This window comes from Podarcis pityusensis (assembly GCF_964106645.2).
Source record: "Podarcis pityusensis genome assembly, chromosome: 16".
Lineage (NCBI taxonomy): Eukaryota > Metazoa > Chordata > Lepidosauria > Squamata > Lacertidae > Podarcis > Podarcis pityusensis.
This window is the reverse complement of record NC_138041.1, coordinates 29,278,456-29,302,501: the sequence shown is the minus strand read 5'-3', so window position 1 is coordinate 29,302,501 and position 24,046 is coordinate 29,278,456. Positions and strand designations below refer to the sequence as shown.

Below are 24,046 nucleotides of genomic sequence, written 5' to 3'. Positions count from 1 at the left end.
CCAAACTGCTGGCTTGAATCCAAAGGTTCCCCTTCTGCTTGTGGGAGGTGTTCCCTGCTCACAGGAAGTCAGCGGTTCAATGGTGCTTTGCGTGCAAAATGTCCCAGGCTAAATCCCTGACATCTCCCCTGCCTTAAACTCTGGAGAGCCCAATCTATTGAGCTAGATGGGCCAATGGTCTGATTTGGTATAATGTGGCTTTCTATGTTTTCCCCAAGGACTGTTTTACCCTAAAGCGCTGTGCAAGAAAAGAGAGGTCAAACCTAAGGAGGTTAATCTGTTTATACAGGAGTTTTTGCAATGTCTCGCATAAGCCGAATACCTGCAACTGATCACAGCACTGTGCAAATGTGTAAACGTTCACAGAACCACACTAGTGGCGTTCCCCACTTCTGCTCATGGTTGTTTGGATCTAATCCCTACATCCATCTGAATCCCACTCTGCAGACAGAAAAACAAGGCTGAGAAACTGTGACAACCCACAGGATTGGAACTACTGGGCTCCACTGGGTTCCCTGTAAATACAGTAACCATCCCATTCTCTTCAATGGCAGAGACATGCCATTTGCATGACTGAACATGAAACGCTGTTAGCAACAGGGTGGACAAAAATCAATGTTTTTTTTAAAATAAAAATAATCAGATTTTTAAAATTTAAATTGGATTTTTAAAATAAAATGCTTTTGGAGGAAAAAAATCTTTCTAAAGATAGTATTCTATTTAGGTTAAATTATAGTCCAAAGGCTACTCATCAGGAAATAAGGATTTGTTTTAAGTTTTTCATGTGTGCTAAAACTCTAAGGTGTGTGTTGTTGTTTTTAAAAAAAGTTTAACCACATCAGTTAACAAACATGGATACATATGCTATAATATTACTGCTTTAGCTATATATAGTGGACGCTCGGGTTGCGAATGTGATCTGTGCAGGAGGCACGTTCACAACCTGCAGCACCACGTCTGTGTGTGCGCGGGTCACGATTCGGCGCTTCTGTGCATAGTGCTATTTAGCACTTCTGCACATGCGCGCCAAAACCCGGAAGTAACCTGTTCCGGTGCTTACGGGTTCGGCGCCATGTGCAACCCGAAAACGCACAACCTGAAGCGTATGTAACCCGAGGTATGACTGTAATTTGTTTAAACTGTTATTAAGGAAATGATTATTTTTCTCCTTCCAATAAAGTACAGCAGAAAAGTTTTCCAAATATAAACAGTTAACTTATTAAACCTCACAATAATTTCATAATTATCTGTCTATGTATTTCTAATACTATAGTATAACCAAATCAGTATATAACTGTAAAAACTACTGAAAAAATTTTATTCCAAAAATGAAACCTTCATCTGGTTGTAAATATTAAGATTATACCAGCAACAATGAGTCTTTCTGTAAAAAAAAAAATTGATTTAAATCAAGTCTTACTGATTAGTGATTTAAACCGTGATTTAAATCGATTTGATTTAAATAGTGATTTAAATTGATTTGATTTAAATCTAATCAAATCTACCCTGGTTAGCAACTTCACTGCCATCATCAAAAACTAACATGATAATTGGATCTTGATAGTCCCCATTTTTCAAAATATTGTAGCAGGATGCCAACAATTCCTTGGGCTGGTGCAGAAAGACCAAATGCCGCTAGTCATGCTGATCAATGTTGTCTTACTGTTCTCCTTTGCTTTGTTGCAACAACCTGCTGGTTTTCATCAAGGGCTATCTTTGTTCTGCAGCTGTGCCGTGTCTTGTGCAATGAAATTCTCAAACGACAGAAAACAATAAAAGCACTATTTCTAATTCTGCCATCTAGCAACATCAAGAACACCAGCTTGCATCCATTCTCTGGTAACCTCCTGGTTATATTACTGCACTGTGTTAGCTAACCTTTTTGGCTGTGATTATGCCATTAGTGGAATGCCCTCAAGGTGCCAATACTGTTCTTTTTCGGACTAAAAATGTGCCAATGATGATGCTTGTAAGAATTGTAAATTTACCTGGATGTCGCATAAACTACTGTAAACAATCCTGGAGTCAATTTTGATGGAGAGTGGTATAAAAATGTTTTAAATTAATGAAAATAAAAGAGGTTGAGTTACATCTACTTGAATAGTAATGACCTTGAGCTCAGACTCCCATATTACTTTGGGAGGCAAATATACTTACAGGGCTCCGTCTCGTGATCTCCAGCTTCCTCCCCTTCCACATTCTGCTTTTTAAACTCATTAAGATCCGTCTGCAAAATATCGTGGATGGCAGCATGAATCAAAGATGCTGCAAGGAGTGGCGGTGCATTCCTGTTATGGAAAGAAAGGAAAGGGACTGAAATGGACTGCATAGCCAAGGAAAAGCAGTTGACGAAAGTCTAAAATGAAGTATGTTTACGATTCCGACTCACACATCTATTCTTCATGATTTGCAGGGCAGTTGGCTGGGGCAACCCAGTCAGATGGGTGGGGTATAAATAATAAAATTATTATTATGGTGGTGGTTTTTTGTTCAGCATTTGGAGGAAGGGATGATGCAAATACAAGGTAACAACACTGTTCCTATTAAGTAAATGCCGCCAGATTTCTATAATGAAGAGTAATAATCTTTTGGTACATTTTAACTTTTTTTGGCTGTGGCAAAAAAAAAAAAAAAAGGGAACCAAACCCATGGTTCACCCCAGAGTAGTACAACTCATAGCAACCTATTCTGTACTGTACTCTTATCTATGTATTTCATTTTTAGGATTCACACATATAAGATCCAGTTTACATTGGAAGGACTTCTGCCCATTCTATGCATGCTTGCAAGGGGATTGTTTTCAGTTATTATGAGCTAATCCGAGGCACTTCCTGTTATTCTCTTTTTCTCAAAGCAACTGGATTCTGTGCTGGAAACTGATGTCAACAATAGCATCCTTCTTCCCTCCCAGAATTTCCTGCAGGATACAAACTGCATCTTTTGGCATGAACAATACTTTGCTTCCTGTTTGGAAAAAGCTAAGTGGAGAGCTAGGTGAACAAACACCCCTCCCCCCCCCAAAAAAAACTGGCCTAGCATTAAGTCATGTTTTATTCTTAACAGGAGCAATTGTTAAACGTAGATAGCCGTGTTGGTCTGCCATAGTCAAAACAAAAGAAAAAAATTCCTTCCAGTAGCCCCTTAGAGACCAACTAAGTTAGTTATTGGTATGAACTTTTGTGTGCAAGCACACTTCTTCAGGAGCAATTGTGCTAGTCGCAGTACTAGTGTGTACATGAGAGTGATAGTGATAGTACATGAGAAATGGATAGCATTGTTGCAGAAAGCTACAGTTGCATACGCACAGTATATTTAAAGTACATCCCCTCAAGAATCCTGGGAACTGGTACAGTGGTACCTCGGGTTACATACGCTTCAGGTTACATACTCCGCTAACCCAGAAATAGTGCTTCAGGTTAAGAACTTTGCTTCAGGATAAGAACAGAAATCATGCTCCAGTGGCGCAGCGGCAGCAGGAGGCCCCATTAGCTAAAGTGGTGCTTCAGGTTAAGAACAGTTTCAGGTTAAGAACGGACCTCCGGAATGAATTAAGTACTTAACCTGAGATATCACTGTAGTTTCCTCATAGAGCTACAATTCCCAGTGCCACTGACAAACTAAAGTTCCCAAGACACTTTGGGAGCGGTGCTTTAAATGTATGTTGTGTACGTCACCACTTACAGACTCGTGGTTGCCATTTTCTTTCACATAAGGAGAAAGAGTGCATAGCAGTGTTGCAAAGGGAGAATGCGCAGATTTAGAAGAACCAAACAAAAATAGTGGGGCAGGAGGAATAAGAAGGGGAAAGGGTCACAAAATGGTCAACCGTTGCTTGTGGTGAGCGTAGGGAATGTGGCTGCCACACTGCACATCAAAAGGAATAATGCTGAACGGATGGGGTTTTGTTTTTTCTTTTTTTTGAAGCAGCTCCATTAATGGGAGAGGAAAGATTTGCAGGGGCAGCCATGAATATATCTGTGCTTTCAGAAGGCAAACTGCTATTTCCTAGTGATAAAACAGAATTCTGTTACCTCATGGTTTGCCCTTCACCCAGGTAACGTAACATATAATATAATAAGCTCTAGCTGGGCAGGCGTGCATTTAAGGCAGTAGACGGACAGCCATAGCTGAGAAGCAATTCCATGCAGGCGACTGAGCAGGCTGGCAGGCAAAGACTGCATATGCACGCTTTTTAAAGCAAGTGACCTCTCTCAAAGAATCCTGGGAACTGTAGTTTGTTAAGGGAGCCGGGAACTGAAACTCTGCGAGGGGTAAACTACAACGACTATGATTCTTTGGGGGAAGCCATGTGCTTTAAATGTACTTTTAACATATGGTGTGTACACAGCTGAAGGCTGGAGTTCTCCACCCCTCCGCTGCACCTAGCAAAAAAGCAGTGGGGCTGCTTCAAGGAGAATGGTGCTCTCTGTCCCTTTTCTGCCAGCCCCAAGCAAGGCTAGTAAAAAAAGAGGACGGAAGGAAGGCTATTGAAGTTATTTTACAAGCCTGCGCTAGGTTCACATGGTAGGATTCCCACCTCCCAAAACAGGAGAAGGATCATTTTCAGGATTTAATTTGAGCTGGAATTCTTAAACTATGGGCCCTGATTCCAAGTCTTTTGTACCCATCCATACATTGGGTCTAGAGTTCCAAAAGGAAAAACAAAACATTTACCACTCTCAACTGGAGCTACTGAAAAAACAGAAAAACAAGAAACTCTCTAACCTTTCCAACCTACAGGCTACTAATCAAAACAAGATCAACAATATTGTCAATCTCTCACAGCAAGCACTCAGCCCAGCCGAGGAATCAGTCCTTTCACGTGGACTGTCATTCTGCCCTGCCAAATCCCCACACATGTTTTTTTTTTTTTTTTTAAATCATATTTATTAGAATTTCCAATAATATAGAAAAATAACAGAAAAGAAAAGATAGAATACATTTAGAGCCTTACTTTCGTTATCTTCTTTCTAGGACTCCCTCCTCCCCCCCCCCCGACTGTATTCCCCTTTCATTAATTTGGTTCCACAAGCTCTCACTCCCATTTTAAAACTTAATATGTTTAACCCATTAACCAATTTAAATTATACAATTTTATCATCATCCCTCATCATTAACAGAAAAAGAAAAAAGATTTTTCCCCAAGATCAACCCCAATTTCCTTCCACGAATTCCCTTTTTTTTAAACATGCCAAATCAAAATACCATAATATACAAAAGTTATATAAAGAAATAGAAGATAAAAAGTATAAGAAGTTTCAAAAAGATGGTTACATTAGCCTTTGGATTCCAAAACTCCCCCTTCCCTTCCCCGGTTTGAATTCCACATGTCCATCAGTCTATATGTTGTCAGCCTGGAGATCTCAAGTCCATGGCCAGATTTTTCCCATTCCACCTTGCCGGTTTTCTTTTAATTTGTTTATTTTAATAATGTTTAACTTCAAAAATCCAGTCTAATAGATGCCTTTAATTTCCTTGGTCTTTGCTGCTCCTCCCATTGTTCTTTCCGTGTCGTAGTTAGTCCTTTGTTCTTTTTATTCCTTACTTTCTCAGGTTTCTTGTCTTGTTCAGCTGCTAAAACGTTCTTATTCCGAAATCTGGTATCTCTACAGAGGTTTGTTGTTCAGGAACAAAAACTTACGTCCAGTCCCTTCCTTTCTTCAATAGAAAATTCTATTGTCTCCTTTTAATGTAAACACCTCTGTAGACAAAATACTATGTCAGTTTTGCAGCTTTCCCAGAAGATAAGTCCTGTGCGAATCCCAGAGTGATTTTCCACATACAACCACTTGTAATGTCCCGAAACCCCTCTAGGGGGATTGTAGTAACTTTATATCCTCTAATCCAAAAGTCAAATTGTTGTTCCTTATTTTCCGACAGTTTATATCCATATTGTGTCAAATTGTAACAGAATTAGCCAGCAAAGTCCTTGTAACAAAGTCCTCTTTATATTCTCCAGCTTTGACAGCTACTTTGACAGCTGTCAAAGTCTCCGTCTCTCTTCGCCAGGTTCTACGAATCGCCCCGGTTCCCAGGGGGGGTTGCATTTTCCCTCTCACCCTCCACTCTTCTCCTCCAGCACAATTCTTGTAATTTCCCTTCGTGGAAATAATGATTTTTGTCAGCAATAAACTTCTCTTTCGATCTTGGTTACCCAGTCCTTGTTTTAGAATGTTTACAATCAGGGGGGGGACTGACTTCCTTTTTAGATCCCCCCCGCTTGTGCCGAATCCGAAAAAAATTTCTTTTTTTCTCCTTTTGTACCCGGTTTCCCAATTACTCACGGGTTGTTGTTGATAGTCCGAATTTCCAATGGAAGAAGTCAGCGCTCTCCGTCGAATGGCATGCGGCTGCGCTCGGCAGGGGAAGCAATGGACTCAAAGCACCACGCCACTCCCCGGCACCCGATCCGAAGCCTTTAAAAAGGCTCCTTCACGAGTCGGGAGGGCGCTAGCGGTGCCAGCCGAGTCCCCATGTCCACGGGCTCCGTGCCCGTGGTTTTTGAGGGTCCCCGCGTCGCCGGCGCGGTAGGACCCAGCCCCTGCCGAGCAGACTCCCTCCGGAGCTCGGAGGGAGTCCGCCATTCGGCGATGGCGCCAACCCGGAAGTCCAAATCCCCACACATGATTCAGTTCTACGGGGACTTGGAAGCATTTTTCCGCCGTTTACGCCTGAAGGAGTATTTTCAACACACACAACAACAAGACAAATCAGAACAAATTACTACTTCACAACACAACACCTCTCAACCCACTGGAGAACAACAACCACCCTCCCAACAGAACACTGACCACCAGCTACCTCCGAAAAAGTGTTACACAAAAAGGGACTCCACATGGACCCCTCCTGATGGACGCAATACCACACTGGACTTGTACATTGACTGCTTCCGCCACAGAATCCAAACAGATGTGACCAGAAAACACCATCGCTTACAACAAAATCTAAACCATGCTGAAAGGAGAGCCATAGATAATCTCAGAAACAACCCAGACATTATAATTAAAGAAGCAGACAAAGGTGGAGCTGTCGTCATCATGAACAAAACTGACTACACTCAGGAGGCTCACAGACAACTTTCCAATACCGCCTTTTACACAAAATTGGACTCAGACCCCACACAAGAATACAAGAAAGAACTGAACAAGATTGTTAAGGAGCTACCCCCACACATCCAAGAACAGATCCTCACCAACACACCAACAGAACCTCGACCAGGAACTTTCTATCTTCTACCTAAAATACACAAACCAGGAAATCCAGGACGCCCCATCATTTCAGGTATTGGCACTATTACAGTGGGTGTCTCCGGTTATATGGACTCTGTTCTGAAACCATATGCCATCAGTGCTCCCAGCTATGTACGTGACACCACAGATTTTCTGAGGAAAATACAATCTTTAAATAATCTTCCCAACAATACTATACTAGCTACTATGGATGTGGAATCTCTGTATACCAACATCCCACACAACGATGGTTTACAAGCTATAAGGAACACCATTTCAGATAAAACCACAGCGGACCTTGCCACCAAACTCTGCCAATTTGTCCTTACCCACAACAACTTCAAATTCGGTGATGACCTGTTCCTTCAGATCAGCGGCACAGCAATGGGCACCCGCATGGCCCCACAGTATGCCAACATCTTCATGGCAGATTTAGAACAACGTTTCCTAAACTCCTACCCACTCAAACCTCTCTTGTACCTACGATACATTGACGATATTTTTATCATCTGGACACATGGTCAACAGACCCTGGACACCTTTCACCAGAAATTTAATGATTTTCACCCCACAATCAACCTTACAATGAATCAATCTATGCAAGAAATACATTTTTTGGACACTACTATAAAAATACAGGATGGGCGCATAGACACCACCTTATACCGTAAACCAACTGACCGACAAACATATCTACATGCCTCTAGCTACCATCCCAAACATACCAAACAGTCCATTGTATATAGCCAGGCACTACGTTACAGCCGCATCTGTTCCAATTCTACAGACAGAGACTCTCACCTAAGAGATCTACAGCAAACCTTTTCAGAACTAAAATACCCAGCAGATGAAGTTAGACAACAGATCAACAGAGCCAGACTTATACCCAGAGAGAACTTGCTGCAAGACAGACCCAAAAAAGAAAATAACAGAACACCTCTAGTCATCACATACAGCTCCCAAGTTAAAACAGTACAACGCATCATCAGAGATCTACAACCTCTCCTGGACAATGACAGTTCTCTTTCTCAAGCTCTGGGAGGAAGACCTTTCATTGCCTACAGACAGCCACCCAATCTTAAACAACTCCTAACCCACAATAATACTACAACCAGACTCAACACGGACACTGGCACCAGAGCCTGCAATAAACCCAGATGCCAACTTTGCTGCCACATACACCCGGACAACACCATTACTGGCCCCAACAACATCACACATACCATCTCGGGACTATTCAATTGCTCATCATCTAACATTGTGTATGGCATCAAATGCCAACAGTGTCCTTCAGCTCTCTATATTGGACAAACAGGCCAAACCTTACGCCAAAGAATAAATGGACATAAATCTGACATCAAGAACCACAAAACAGAGAAACCAGTAGGAGAACACTTCAATCTCCCAGGACATTCTATACAAGATCTCAAAGTAACTGTTTTACTACAAAGGAATTTCAGAAATAGACTGGAAAGAGAAGCTGCTGAATTGCAACTCATTACCAAACTTAAAACCATGGAGAAACCTGGTTTGAACAAAGACATTGGATTCTTATCCCATTATACATGACTAAGCCATTTCTCACCTTCTCACCCCTTGCCTTTTCCTGTAAGACCTATTACAGTCGTTAAGAGTCGTCAGCAGGCTCATCTCAGCTATCTGCCAATCTCCAATTCCCACCACCCTTCTGAGTAATACCCCTCCCCACCTTCTCACTATATAGAAGGATCTGGCAACTTCTGTTTCAGTGTATCTGAAGAAGTGTGCTTGCACACGAAAGCTCATACCAAGAACTAACTTAGTTGGTCTTAAAGGTGCTACTGGAAGGATTTTTTTTATATTGGGTCTATCGTTATCATATTCGGGTTGGCTTGCAAATAATTTACGAGCGTGTTCAGTCTGCTTCTCTCTTTCACCACCTAGTAATCTTGCCAAGCCTACAGACACCTGGAATGAGTAAACGGCTTGCACCATTGTGTGTATGCTTACTCAGAAGTAAGCTCTGCCAAGTTCAATGAATTATTGGGGGACGTGTAAACTGCATTGCTAGCTAGAATATCTCAGTCAGTATCTATCTAAGCCAGGAATGGGTAACTTGGTCGTGGTCTTCCCAGTCTTGTTAGACTACAACTCCCATCAGCCCAAACCTGCGTGGCTAATGGTAAAGGAGTTGCAGACCAATATAACTGGCTGCCCATCACCAGGGTGAGCACTGAGGCAGGAGTTGCTAACAGGTTAGGAGATTACCATAAATTGGTTAGTTGTCTGTTAGTCTGTTGGTTTGGGGGCAATATAAGGATGGTGGGTTTTGTTGGGGGGGGGTGTGTGATGAGATTAATCTCTTGGCCAAAATTCTCAATGAAAGCTCTACAGGTGAGTCCCCTTTTGCAGAACATCCCAGTGCAACAGTTCAAGCATACTTGTAAAATGCCAAAACAAATCTGGTCAAGCCATTAACAGTTGTTCTTTCAAACCCAGCAGCTCTCAGGAGCAATTTTACTCCAATTACATACATTTCTTACCCACAGAAACAGCAAGAGCACAAAGTCTCAGACAGCCAGGTTCTGTTGGGTGGAAGAGTTGGAGACTCCCTCCCTGAGAATTCTTGTGGTCGAAAAGGAATAAAAAAAAGTTGGGAAAAGTCTTGGCAGTTTTGGAATCTTGGGGATATAAGTAATTTTGAGCCTCACAGAGTCTCTCTAACAAACACTAGCTCCAGGGCAGGAATGCAAAATATGCAGCTACTGTTCAGCTCCTTCTTGCATTAACATAAAGAGCGTCAGGAAAGATGAAACACAGCCCAAGCTTTATAACAATGTGTTGCACTTTGCGGGCGGGGAGAGGTTTTAATTTATTTATTTCAAGATGTTTTCCCAAGGTCCAGAAATTGTAGCTGGCCTCTATCACAGAGGTCTCCAAACTAAGGCCTGTGGGCCGGATAAGGCCCGAGGGACTCGTTTATCCGACCCGCGGTGACCCCCGCCGCCCGCTGCCACCCCCCACTCTTACCGGCGCTGTGCTGCATGGTCGGAGGAGCACTGGAAATAGCTTGTGCGCATGCGCAAGCGTTATTTGTGCATGCGCTATTTCCGGTGCACATCCGGGTCGGAGGAGGCCTGTGCACATGCGCACAAGCTATTTCCGGTGCTCCTCCAACCCAGAAGTGCACTGGAAATAGCGTATGCGCACGTGTATGGGCACATGCTCCCCCACCCTCCAGCCCGCCGCGCGATCAGCGCTGGAGATACCGGTCTGAGGCGCAGTAAGTTTGCTGACCCCTGCTCTATCACAACAGAGCAGGGTCTTATCCCTAACCTCATGTTGCACTACCAAAGCACAGTTAAACCCCTGCTCCCATCTTCAACTTCTGGAGGTTCACCTCCCCATATAGCTTAGAGCTGGGGACTGGGAAGAGAAGCACGGCCAAAAACAATCCCTAATCCTAGTGGGAGGCATCCCTTGCCAGAGACTGTCTAAGCACCGATGAGTGATCTAGGATCAGTCATTCTGTCAGGCCATAGCAGTGGGTTTGCTCTTTTCCTCTTCCCTCCCCAATCTCTTTTCCTTTTATACTGTGTCTTTCAGACTGTAAACCTGAGGGCAAGGACGGTCTCATTGTTGGTATTTTAAGCATTTCCAAATCCTTCTCCCTCACTCCAGTTGAAGAACAGGTCAAAAATGCTTTAAATAAAGTGTGGACCGTGTCCTAAGGGAAACACATTTTTAATGCACAATCTAGCAACATTTTGTCTACCATTGAGAAATGAGTTTATTGAAGCAGACATACCAGCCAACACTGAACCACAAAATTGCTAATTCAGAATCACTGAACAGATACTTTTCGAGCTGTCATGCTACAGCTTAGTTGCAACAAATATAACCAAGGTGGAACCATGTCTGCATTCAGGACAGTTCTTCAGACATAACTTGAAAGAGCTATTACCGTAATAATAATAGTATTCAGAAAATTGCACACGTTCACCTATTTGCATGGTTAAAACTTGGTAAAATTGTTATTTTAAGCAAAGTAACAATTCATCACCGGGGAGAATAATAAATATGAAACAGGAAGCATTCCTTAATAGAGAGAGGCTAAGTTGACTTTGGGGGGACGCGGGTGGCGCTGTGGGTTAAAGCCTCAGCGCCTAGGACTTGCCGATTGAAAGGTCGGCGGTTCGAATCCTCGCGGCGGGGTGCGCTCCCGTTGCTCGGTCCCAGCGCCTGCCAACCTAGCAGTTCAAAAGCACCCTCGGGTGCAAGTAGATAAATAGGGACCGCTTACCAGCGGGAAGGTAAACGGCGTTCCGTGTGCTGCGCTGGCTCGCCAGATGCAGCTTGTCACGCTGGCCACGTGACCCAGAAGTGTCTGTGGACAGCGCTGGCTCCCGGCCTCTAGAGTGAGATGAGCGCACAACCCTAGAGTCTGTCAAGACTGGCCCGTACGGGCAGGGGTACCTTTACCTTTAAGTTGACTTTAAATTTGCTTTAGCTAGATAAATAGTTTTGAATCCAAACTACACCAGTGTTTAGTAGAATTTAACAATGAACAGCTTACCCTTAGTTGAAAAATTAACATTTTCAAAGAAACATGTCAAATCACAAACTGCCACAAATCAGTCTTAATGTTAAATAAAAACATTCTTCATCAAAGCATGTTTTGACCAAAGATAGTTTTGAATACATTAAACACAGCCACACATTTTACCGTTCTTTTTCTAACCCCAGAAAGAATGGGGGTATTATTGATTTAATATTAACTTTAGAAACAAAAAGGAAAACACAGTGTTCACCATTTGCAAATATGACCCAGGCCTTTTCAGGATTGTTTTTAAATTGTTCAGCAGTTACAATTGAATTAAAGGCTCTGACTGAACTAACTAATGTGAAACACAGAAAAGGAGGCTCAAGCTGTAAATTTTGTATAGCAAAAGACTACACCATGGGTAGGCAAACTAAGGCCTGGGGGCCAGATCTGGCCCAATTGCCTTCTAAATCCGGCCCACAGACGGTCCGGGAATCAGCGTGTTTTCACATGAGTAGAATGTGTCCTTTTATTTAAAATGCATCTCTGGGTTATTTGTGGGGCATAGGAATTTGTTCATTTGTTTTTTGCAAAATATAGTCCAGTCCCCACAAGGTCTGAGGGACAGTGGACCAGCCCCCTGCTGAAAAAGTTTGCTGACCCCTGTACTACACCCTTGGAAGGGCTGAATGAACTAATATTTCAGATTGTTATGCGCCTATGCACCCATACAAAAAAATAGCCACCTATGATTTTTCCAGCTTTGTCCCTATAACTGCCCCTCCTCTAGGTTTACACAATGATATTTCAACTGTATAATTATGTGTGTTTCAGAAGAGACTCTGAACTGATTAAGAAAATAATGGAAGGATCTAGCCTGTCAAATTATATAGTTCCATCTCTATTTACAGAAGGTCTTGAGGTCCCTTTTCCACCACACACAGAAACCAGAATGCTGGACTTCCTATCCCCTGCATTCCCCAAAGAAATGAATTAGCTGTACACAGCCTGTTACGGAACTGCTTCTGTTCCTTAGTGGAAGCAGAATTTATTTCCTCCCTCTCTTTTCTTCACTGATCTCTCCCTGCTTTGACAGCACAAAGTAAGCCTTTCATTTAGGGGAGTTTTGAAGGCTTGCGTTTAACCCAGGCTTCCTCAACCTCGGCCCTCCAGATGTTTTGGGACTACAACTCCCATGATCCCTAGCTAGCAGGACCAGTGGTCAGGGATGATGGGAATTGTAGCCTCAAAACATCTGGAGGGCCGAGGTTGAGGAAGCCTGGTTTAACCCATAATAGTAGACAACAAACATTACTTTTAAAGAGCATAGGGACCATGGTAGATAAGTTGTATTTAACTGTAGAAGAGAAACGGCCCTGGCCACAAAGCGCTTATTCTCAGGAGAGCATCAAAGTTTCTACCATATCCCATGCAAAAAAGAAAAGAAAAAAAGATGGAAAGACATTAATAGATTCAACCAACATCAAGCTTTAAAATTTTTTGTCCCCGATATATTTATTAAAATATTTATACCTACTCTTCACCTGTAAAGATACCAGGAGAAGATACAGAATACAAGATAACAACCCCAATTAAAAAGCAAAGAGCCGTAAAGGAACAAGACCATCATCTAAAACAAATAAAAGCAGACAAAAACAGAAGAGCACGCTGAAATAGCAGTATCACAACAAAATCAAGGACCGGATAAATTTGATTTACAAAAGATCCAAGGATCCAAACTAGTCTTGTCTAGTTTGGCCCTATTTATATAGCTGATTGTACCATTTTACTGCCATTGCTAATGTGAGAAAATGAAATGAGAGTGAACATTTTGCATCTCTTAAATTAAAAGGACAGTAAAACAATAAACACCACTATGAAAACAGAAGAGTTTAATTTTTAATTCAAACTGACAATTTTTTAATGCACAAGAAGCTGACTGTTTTACAATCCTCTCTAAATCCCTTTCATCTCATTTCATAAAACTTATTTAATGATGCTTAGGTTTTAATGTATTTTATATATGTATATCGTTTTAATTTTATCAATGTTTAATTGTTTATAATGATTGTTTTTCTTATGGTTTTTGTCAGTTCTTTTTTATCTATAAGCTGCCCTCAGTTCCATCAGGGGGAAAAGTGGGGAATAATAATAATAATAATAATAATAATAATAATATATGCAACTGTACAAAATCTGAAGTCTTTTAGCTTATTTTGCTAGCTAACAAAACTAACAAGGTGGTTAGGTACTTAACACAGATCAACAGACGCAGCAACAGCAGAAATTCACCCAAAACTTTCATACAAAAAATATAAATGCTATAAATCAGGGCAGTAGCAGGAAAGGACAATGTGAGACCACAGTGCCATGTCAGTCATAGCAAAACCTTGTAGTGCCTCTTTAATCACACATGTGCGCACACACACATAGGATAACTGGTTAATTCTGACTCAGGAGAGGAACCATTGTGCAACCTACCAAGGATTTTTAAAAACAAATTGTGACCAATATTTATAAGCCATCAAGCTTTTATTTATCACAATTTGGTAGGTGAAATCAATTTGCAGGGTGCTCTACTACAGTTTAGTATGATTTTGTTCTTCCATTCACAGTTAAGAACCCCCACTCTCCTCTTCCCAACATCAAGACATTGCTCTGTCTCTTCTGCACTGGGATGTGTTTTAAACAACAACCATTTATTTGCTCCTTAACCACACTAGTCTCCAATTCATTTACAACACGCATAGGCAAATTCGGCCCTCCAGATGTTTTGGGACTACAATTCCCTGACCACTGGTCCTCTTAGCTAGGGATCATGGGAGTTGTAGTCCCAAAACATCTGGAGGGCCGAGTTTGCCTATGCCTGATTTACAAAGATACTATACAGTGGTACTTTGGTTTATGAACTTAATCCGTTCCGGAAGTCCGTTCTTAAACCAAAGCGTTCTTAAACCAAGGCGTGCTTTCCCACAGCAGCGGGGGCCTCAAATTACAAATGGAACACACTCAACATGTTCTGCTTCCAAGGCAAAGTTCACAAACCAAAACACCTACTTCCAGGTTTGCAGCGTTCTTAATCCAAGTTGTTCATAAACTAAGCTGTTCTTAAACCACCGTGCCACTGTACAAATATAAACATTGATTGAAACGATAAACTCAAACTTCAATTAAAATGCCTGCTTTGAATTAAAATAAAAATTAAAATTCAGGGAGGGGGCCTGTCCAACCTTAACTGGAAATGATTTCCATAAAATTTGGCTCCTGGTAGATCTGAGCTCTGCATCCGTGCCATGGGGGACCACTAATAGTGACTTCCCCAAAGACCTCAGTGATCGGGCAGGGATATAATGGATTAGGCCAAGCATGTCCGTCCTTGTGGCAATTTACTTCCTGTGGTAAAATCCTAAAAACCTCAACAACTTCAATTCTAAAAAAAGGTCAACAACTTTGGTTGGCCCTTTGGTCAGCCCTCATGGCCCTTCACTTCATCAGATCTGGCCCTCTCTGAAAAAAGTTTGGACACCACTAGATTAGGTAGTCCTTGAGGTACTCTGGGCCCAGTTGTTAAAGGCCTTGTAAATAAATGCAAGAAACTTGAACCAGGCCCAGTCGCATATGGGCTGCCAGTGCATACTTTAGAGTAATGGAGTTATGTGCTGGCAGTAGTCTGTCCACAGCTGTCAACTTTTCCCTTTTCTTGCGAGGAATCCTATTCGGAATAAGGGAATTTCCCTTAAAAAAAGGAAAACGTTGACAGCTATGAGTCTGTCCCCATCAACAGTCTAGCTGCAGTGTTTTGCAACTGCTGGAACCAAAAAGTAGCCCCACATAGTGTGCGCTCACTTCAATAATGGAGTCTTGAGGATACCAGTGAATGGATCACTGTGGCCAGACCATTCCTGTCCCAGAACGACCGTAGATGGCAAACCATCTGTAGCTGGTAAAAGGCACTCCTAGCCACTCAGGCCAACTGAGCTTCAGTGACAAAGATGGACCCAGGAGCACCCTAAACGCTGAACCTGTTCTTTCAGAGGGAGTGCAACCCCATCCAGAAGAGGCCAAGTTTCCAGGACGCAGGAACTACCAACCCATTCTCCATTTCCGTGCCCAGACAATGGTCCAGTTTGTACACAGCCTCACCTAACTCAGATGCTATGGAGAACCAGAGCTGTGTGTCATCAGTGTACTGATGGCACTTTGCCCCAAAATTCCTAATGGCTGCATCCTCCTAAGACCCTCGTACCTACGGGACCGCCTCTCCCAGTATGCCCCACGGAGAGCCTCAAGGTCCATAAATAGCCACACCCTAGAGGTCCTGGGCCCTAAAGAAGTCAGATTAGCCTCAACCAGAGCCAGGGCCTTTTCAACACTGGCTCCGGCCTGGTGGAACGCTCTGCCTCATGAGACCAGGGCCCTGCAGGATCTGATTTCTTTCTGCAGGGCCTGTAAGGCAAGAGTTGTTCCACCTGGCCTTTGGCTTGGAGCCAATTTGATTCCCTCCCCCTCTTTCTTTTTTCTTTCTCCTCCTGTGATGAGGCTGCATTTTAATATTTTAATGTTTCAATATTTTAATCTTGTTTTTAAGTTGCATTCATTCAACATGTTTTTATTATTGCTTGTTAGCCGCCCTGAGCCCGGCCTTGGCTGGGGAGGGCGGAGTATAAATAAAAATTATTATTATTATTATTATTATTATTATTATTATTATTATGTGTGGCAATCAAATGCAAATAATTGTGTATCTGAACAACAGAGCTCCAAAACCACAACAGCTCCACAGTGGCCCAGCCGGACCTCTCAAAAGCCAAATAAATGTTGCTTTGTGGCTCTTCTATAATGGGCACTGCTTCACATTTGCACAGTTCTGGCAATATAGGTAGGTGCTTTTTCTACCCATTCTTCCCCGGTTCTGTTCAAACCACCTACCGCTACCGCAGCAGGTATTTGCACACACACAAAGCTCTCAACATATTTTAGTACATGCGAGAATACATTTCATACCTTTGAGAGTTAAGTAGAAAAGAAATGCTTTGCCATTTTCAGAATAACATTTGAAGTCAACAGTCCAAAAATTATTGGGTTGGGCACACCACTCCAAATTCCTCTTGAAGCAGCACTCATGAATTTGGCTTGTGGTTCACCCAGCAGTGTGGGTTTTCTTGATTCACTCCCCCCCCCCCCCATAAATTTCCTAGGTGAAGTAATCTAATTTTCACTTTGTATCAGATAATTTTCCAACTCCCTAGAAAATGGGCTAAAAACTTCAAAACCGCCAAGTTTGTCTAGTCCTGTATTTGCAGTTGGTATCCATTCCTTGTTTCTAATTAAGTTGAAAAGCGAAAAAACTAGATGCCTAGTTCACTTCATGCCTAGTTCACTTAAGGTAAAGGTAAAGGGACCCCTGACCATTAGGTCCAGTCGTGACCGACTCTGGGGTTGCGGCGCTCATCTCGCTTTATTGGCCGAGGGAGCCGGCGTACAGCTTCTGGGTCATGTGGCCAGCATGACTAAGCCGCTTCTGGCAAACCAGAGCAGCGCACGGAAACGCCGTTTACCTTCCCGCCGGAATGGTACCTATTTATCTACTTGCACTTTGATGTGCTTTCAAACTGCTAGGTTGGCAGGAGCAGGGACCGAGCAATGGCAGCTCACCCCGTCGAGGGGATTCAAACCGCCGACCTTCTGATTGGCAAGCCCTAGGCTCTGTGGTTTAACCCACAGCCATCCATTAAATGCAGAAGTGGTAGTTGTAAAACTATGTCTTGCCCTCCTTGTGCTCAAAGCAGCACCTGTGAGTTACCCAGGCCACCTCCCACTGGGGCAGAACTGCTTATTTCCATAAAAAACAATTACATTAGGATTTGCAGTCCATTTGTAGGCCTTGCCTGTACCGTTAGCAGTCACTGTTCAATTCCCAAGGTGGCCCATTCTTTTTGAAACAGTCTCCTTTCACTTCTCTTCCATGTTTCTTCCAGCAGGAACTAGTCATTTGCACCCACTCTTTCATATAATCACTAATAATTCCCTCCTTCTCCCGCATGCACTAATAACAGCCACATGCACACCCTATGGCTTCATCCATATGCTTGCACACCTGCCCCATATGTGCACCTATGACCCCAGTCATACACGCTCATAAAATTCCCCCACATGCATGCCCTAAAAATCCTGTTTTCCTCCTGCATGCATCAGGAACCCCAAGAATGCACCCTTTGACCCCATCCATACATTCAAATACACCTTCCACACACATGCACTATTGATGATGCTCTCCACAGTCTATACACTTGCCTGAATAAGTCAACCCTTCCTATCTGTGCATTCACGATGTGAGCTCACACATGCACCCTAGTCCTACTTTAGTAAGTCCACTCTTCCTACCTAGAGGGCTGCTGCTATCATTAGGCAAACTACCCAACTGCCTAGGCTGCAGACTTCAGAGGGGCGCAGTACTGACCTTCAGGGGGCAAAGTTTAATATACATTAGTTTTTATTATATCATATACATTTCTGACATTATTTTACCTTTATGTTATATTTTGAAGAATTTTATCACTTCCACAAGACATCTGTTTTTGAAAACTGAGGTTATCAATCGGGTTTGTGTGTGCGTGTAAGTACTTAGCCTTGCCTAGGGAACAAAATGCACTGGCACGGGGACTGTGCTACGTATTATTATTATAAAATGAATTTATACCCCCCCTTCCTCCCCAAGGAGCCCATTTGCACTCAAAACACAACCTCACTCACACGATTGACTCCACAAACCATATGCACTCATGACGCTGCCTCACCCTTGCACTCGTGACCTCACAATCCATGTGCACTCAAGACACCTTCACCCTTGCACTACTGACTGCACAATCTATATGCATTTGAGACACTTTCCCCCTTGCACTTGTGAGCCCGCAATCCATGTGCACTCAATAAACCTTCACCCTTGCACTATTGACTCCACAATCCATGTGCACTCAAGACACCTTCACCCTTGCACTACTGACTCCACAATCCATATGCATTTGAGACACTTTCACCCTTGCACTTGTGAGCCCGCAATCCATGTGCACTCAAGACACCTTCACCCTTGCACTACTGACTCCACAATCCATGTGCACTCAAGACACCTTCACCCTTGCACTACTGACTCCACAATCCATATGCACTCAAGAAACCTTCACCCTTGCACTACTGACTCCACAATCCATGTGCACTCAAGACACCTTCACCCTTGCACTACTGACTCCACAATCCATATGCACTCAAGAAACCTTCACCCTTGCACTACTGACTCCACAATCCATGTGCACTCAAGAAACCTTCACCCTTGCACTATTGACTCCACAATCCATGTGCACTCAAGACACCTTCACCCTTGCACTACTGACTCCACAATCCATATGCATTTGAGACACTTTCACCCTTGCACTTGTGAGCCCGCAATCCATGTGCACTCAAGAAACTTTCACCGTTGCACTACTGACTCCACAATCCATGTGCACTCAAGACACCTTCACCCTTGCACTACTGACTCCACAATCCATATGCATTTGAGACACTTTCACCCTTGCACTTGTGAGCCCGCAATCCATGTGCACTCAAGAAACCTTCACCCTTGCACTACTGACTCCACAATCCATGTGCACTCAAGACACTTTCACCCTTGCACTACTGACTCCACAATCCATATGCACTCAAGAAACCTTCACCCTTGCACTACTGACTCCACAATCCATGTGCACTCAAGAAACCTTCACCCTTGCACTATTGACTCCACAATCCATGTGCACTCAAGACACCTTCACCCTTGCACTACTGACTCCACAATCCATATGCATTTGAGACACTTTCACCCTTGCACTTGTGAGCCCGCAATCCATGTGCACTCAAGAAACCTTCACCCTTGCACTACTGACTCCACAATCCATGTGCACTCAAGACACTTTCACCCTTGCACTCGTGAGCCCACAATCCATATGTACTCATGCGGCTGCCTCACCTTTGCACTAGTGACCCCACAACCCACCCACACACACACACACGTGTGCACCTCCCGCTCCCTGCCCGCTCTGCAAGACCCAGCCCTAGCTTCGCTCTCCCAACTCCGCGCCCAGTTTTCGCCCCGGGCGCAACTTCCCGCCGCGCCGCCTCTCGCTCCGCCACCCGCGGCCCCTCCTCAGGCTCCCCCCGGGGCCTCTCTCTCTCTCTCTCCGGCCCCTACCTGCTGCCCAAGAAGGTCCGGGCCAACTCGGCCAGCTCCGCCGGCGCTTCGGCCTGGCTGAGGGACCCCAGGCGGCCCGGCGCCGGGCTCCAGGGCGGCGCGTCGTCCGGGCCCAGCGGCCTCGGGAAGTCCCTCAGGAGGGTCCCCACGAAGCCCCGCGCCGCCTCCGGCCACGCCATGGCCTCCACGCGCGAGCGAGCGAGCGAGCAAAGACCCGAGCGCTTCCCGCGAGCTGCCTGACTGGAGGGAGGCGGACTCCGCCGCGCGGCCCGGCCTCCGCCTCCTCCTCTCCCCGCCTCCCCTGCCTTCTGACCCCCGAAGGGAAGCGGAGTGGCGGCGCCGGCCCCGCCTGGAAACGGCTCCTGTCAGGGCCGGGCGGGGGCGGCGAAAGGGGTGTGGGGCAGGGGGGACAGCGGCGGGCGTCATCATCATCATCATCATCATCATCATGGAAGGCCCTCCTATCAGATGTCAAGGAAATAAAGAACTACACAACCTTTATTATTATACATAATAATAAAATTATTATTATTATTATTATTATTATTATTATTATTATCATCATCATCATCATTTGTTGTTGTTATTGTTGTTGGGCGCCCTCCTATCAGATGTCAAGGAAATAAAGAACTACACAACCTTTATTATTATACATAATAATAAAATTATTATTATTATCATCATCATCATCATCATTATCATCATTATTTGTTGTTGTTATTGTTGTTGGGCGCCCTCCTATCAGATGTCAAGGAAATAAAGAACTACACAACCTTTATTATTATACATAATAATAAAATTATTATTATTATTATTATTATTATTATCATCATCATCATCATCATTATTTGTTGTTGTTATTGTTGTTGGGCGCCCTCCTATCAGATGTCAAGGCAATAAAGAACTACACAACTTTTAGAAGACATCTGAAGGCAGCCCTGTATCAGGAAGTTTTTTTAATGTTTGACGTTTTACTATGTTTTTATATATGCTGTAAGCCGCCCAGAGTGGCTGGGGAAACCCTGCCAGATGGGTGGGGTATACATAATAACATTTATTATTATTGTTGTTGTTGTTGTGGGGTGCCCTCCCATCAGATGTCAAGGAAATAACGACACAACTTTTAGAAGATATCTGAAAGGCAGCCCTGTATCAGGGAGTTTTTTTTTGTTTGATGTTTTACTATGTTTTTATATGTGCTGCAAGCCGCCCAGTCAGATGTGTGGGTAATCATCATCATTATCATCATCATGAAATTGGAACACCACTTGATTTTCTTTGGTTAAAAAAAAACACACACCTCAAAGCGGTTTACAGGAGACAAAACAGTAAAATCAAGAAAAAAAATCACAGCATGCAAAAGTTAAAATGCCAAAACAGATTAGAATTGCCTCAGCTTTCTAAGCCGCTGAGCAGACTTGCCTACACAGGAATGTTTTTAGCAGGCGCTGAAGAGAGTACAGTGAAGGTCTAGGCACCTTTAGTTCCCTGTTGTGGCTGGAAAATCTGTCCCTTCTGCCTACGCCACTCATGTTTATCTGAAAATGTTTTAACAGATTTCCAGTGCCATTCATTTGTGAAGGAGTCCCACCAAATTTAAGGGGGCTTACTCCCAGGTAAGTAGGTATAGGAGCACAGCACCGTCTTTATTGCAAGCAGCAGCCTTCTTGGAAGGGCAGGTGGTAAATAACCATCAACAGTGTAGGGGCAGTGACTAAAACAGAAACGATACTGATATTTCTGTTGCTTTGGTTCTCTGTGTACATATGCATGTGCACGCACAAACAAATATACACAATGCATGCACAGAGACATCTGCCAACTGAAGTGAACAAGTAGGTGCAATGCCTGGCATGCTCACAGCTGCTCCTGGAGAGCATGGAGGCACAGTAATAATAATAATAATAATAATAATAATAATAATAATAATAATTTTGTTTATTTATACTCTGCCCATCTGGCTGGGCTTCCCCAGCCACTCTGGGTGGCTACCAACCAAATATTAAAATACAGTAAGACATCAAACATTAAAAGCTTCCCTAAACAGGGCTGCCTTCAGATGTCTTCTAAAAGTTTGGTAGTTGTTGTTCTCTTTGACATCTGGTGGGAGGGTGTTCCACAGGGTGGGCGCCACTACCAAGAAAGCCCTCTGTCTGGTTCCCTGTAACTTGGCTTCTCGCAGTGAGGGAACCGCCAGAAGGCCCTCGGTGCTGGACCTCAGTGTCCGGGCAGAACGATGGGGGTGGAGACGCTCCTTCAGATATACTGGACCGAGGCAGTTTAGGGCTTTAAAGGTCAGCACCAACACTTTGAATTGTGCTCAGAAACGTACTGGGAGCCAATGTCGGTCTTTCAAGACCAGAGTTATGTGGTCTCGGCAGCCGCTCCCAGTCACCAGTCTAGCTGCCGCATTCTGGATTAGTAACGGCATCAGGATTGGCCCTATCAGCCGGCCAACTAATTCACATGAACAGTAACAACAGTGTGGCAGGCATTCCATCACCCCAGGCTGTTGCCAGCCAAAGACATAGTGATGGTAAACAGGAAACTTGCCCTTACAGGCATAATGACTTAGAAAATGCAGTACAAGCTCTAAATCCACTCTCCTCAATTGCTACATATCCAAGGTTATTTATTTAGTGCATGCCACAACTGGCATAGCTGAAGGAAAACAAGAAAGAACACTACCAATTCTCCCTCTGGTGGCTTCTTTGTAAGTCTGTCTTATCGCCTTTTACAGCAGAAATGCTTTGTTTGTTCAGAAGATTTCTATCAGCGCCTCAACCATATGATCCCAGAGTGGGTTACAGCAGCAGAATACACCGCCGTAAAAAACAGCCAAAACCATTACAATAATAAAACAAATTTAAAAATTCCAAATGGAACAGACTCCTGACTCCTATTGTCTTCAGCTTCTGGAATCGCTGGGTGTGGGGAGTCCAGCGTCACAGGTTACTTTTTCTCTGCTCTACAGAGCACCTAATAAAGAAAGTTAATATGGATAGACAGTGGGCAATCTACAGGGAATTGCTGTACTTTACAGGGGGGAACTCAAATTTAAAGTAATGAAAATGTAAGGAGCCATGTTACGGATTGGTTACAATACCATCAGTTACATGAAATGTTTAAATTAAGATAGAAATAATTGTTTTCTGGACCAAAGCTCACAATTCGAAAAAGAAACTTTTGTCCAAAATGTACAATTTGTTATTAGAGTGGGAAACAAAAAATGAGCTTGTTGAAGCCTCAATGACACACTGGGCAAGACATATAGGTCATATTACAGATTTTAACCTCTGGGAAAATCTCTTCTCTTTCCTGCTGCTACTGGTTTTTGTAGGTATAAGCCCACAATGTATGTGCATTTAACTTGTGCACATTTAGCTTTATGTGTTGAGGCAAAAAATTAAAAAGGGGGTGGAAAGGGGGAGTTCCAGGAAAATAACTATGGCAATCCCGCCCACCATTGCACGCAATGTTTTGACGTTATGCGGTTTTGGCTTTAGGCTTTGTAATAGAAAATGAAAATAAAAGCAATCATATGAAAAAAGAGAAAATGTTTCTCAGGCTGCTGAAGCAAAGCCTATGAACTTCCTATGGGGAATTTTTTAGAAAGCCTGGGTGCAAGACTGCAAACTAAGTGGGGGATGAAAGGCCTTTTACGAACATAAGCGAAGGAATGCCTTCTCCCATACAGACCTGCCCAAGTGTTAAGATCTGTGGGGAAGCCCCTCCTAGTAGTGTTAGATCTATCTGAAGCACATTACGCCTTCTCGTTGGCTGCACCAGCATGGGAGTCTCTCCCCTCCCCGATATACGACTGGCGTTGATCTTGGTGAGTTTCGGCACCCGCTGAATATACATTTGTTTGTTGGGTATTAACACTGGAATCTATTGTCCATTGTTGTTTTGCTGGGCATTGTGAATATTTGCATGTGTTTTACTCTGAACGTTGTATTTTAAAATTGTTCATGCACCCAACCTCTGGAACTACCGATGCAATGAAGAGCAGTTAACAAACATTTAAAGTGAGAATAACCAGACGTTAAGAATACCTCTGCTGGGTCAGAGCAA

At 43.4% G+C, this 24,046-nt stretch overlaps 1 protein-coding gene across 1 annotated transcript in view; it reads right to left on the bottom strand.

The window, feature by feature from the left end:
- Nucleotides 1-20,250, bottom strand: part of PPM1F (protein phosphatase, Mg2+/Mn2+ dependent 1F) — a 45,572-nt gene extending 25,322 nt beyond the window's left edge. Inside the window, exons 1-2 of the mRNA XM_080985202.1 lie at nt 19,973-20,250; nt 2,158-2,288 (exon numbers count right to left, since the gene is read on the bottom strand). Coding sequence (XP_080841328.1) covers nt 2,158-2,288; nt 19,973-20,151 — 310 coding nt within the window. The 5' untranslated portion in view covers nt 20,152-20,250. The remainder of the gene's footprint in view (nt 1-2,157; nt 2,289-19,972) is intronic.
- Between the last annotated feature and the right edge of the window lie 3,796 nt (nt 20,251-24,046).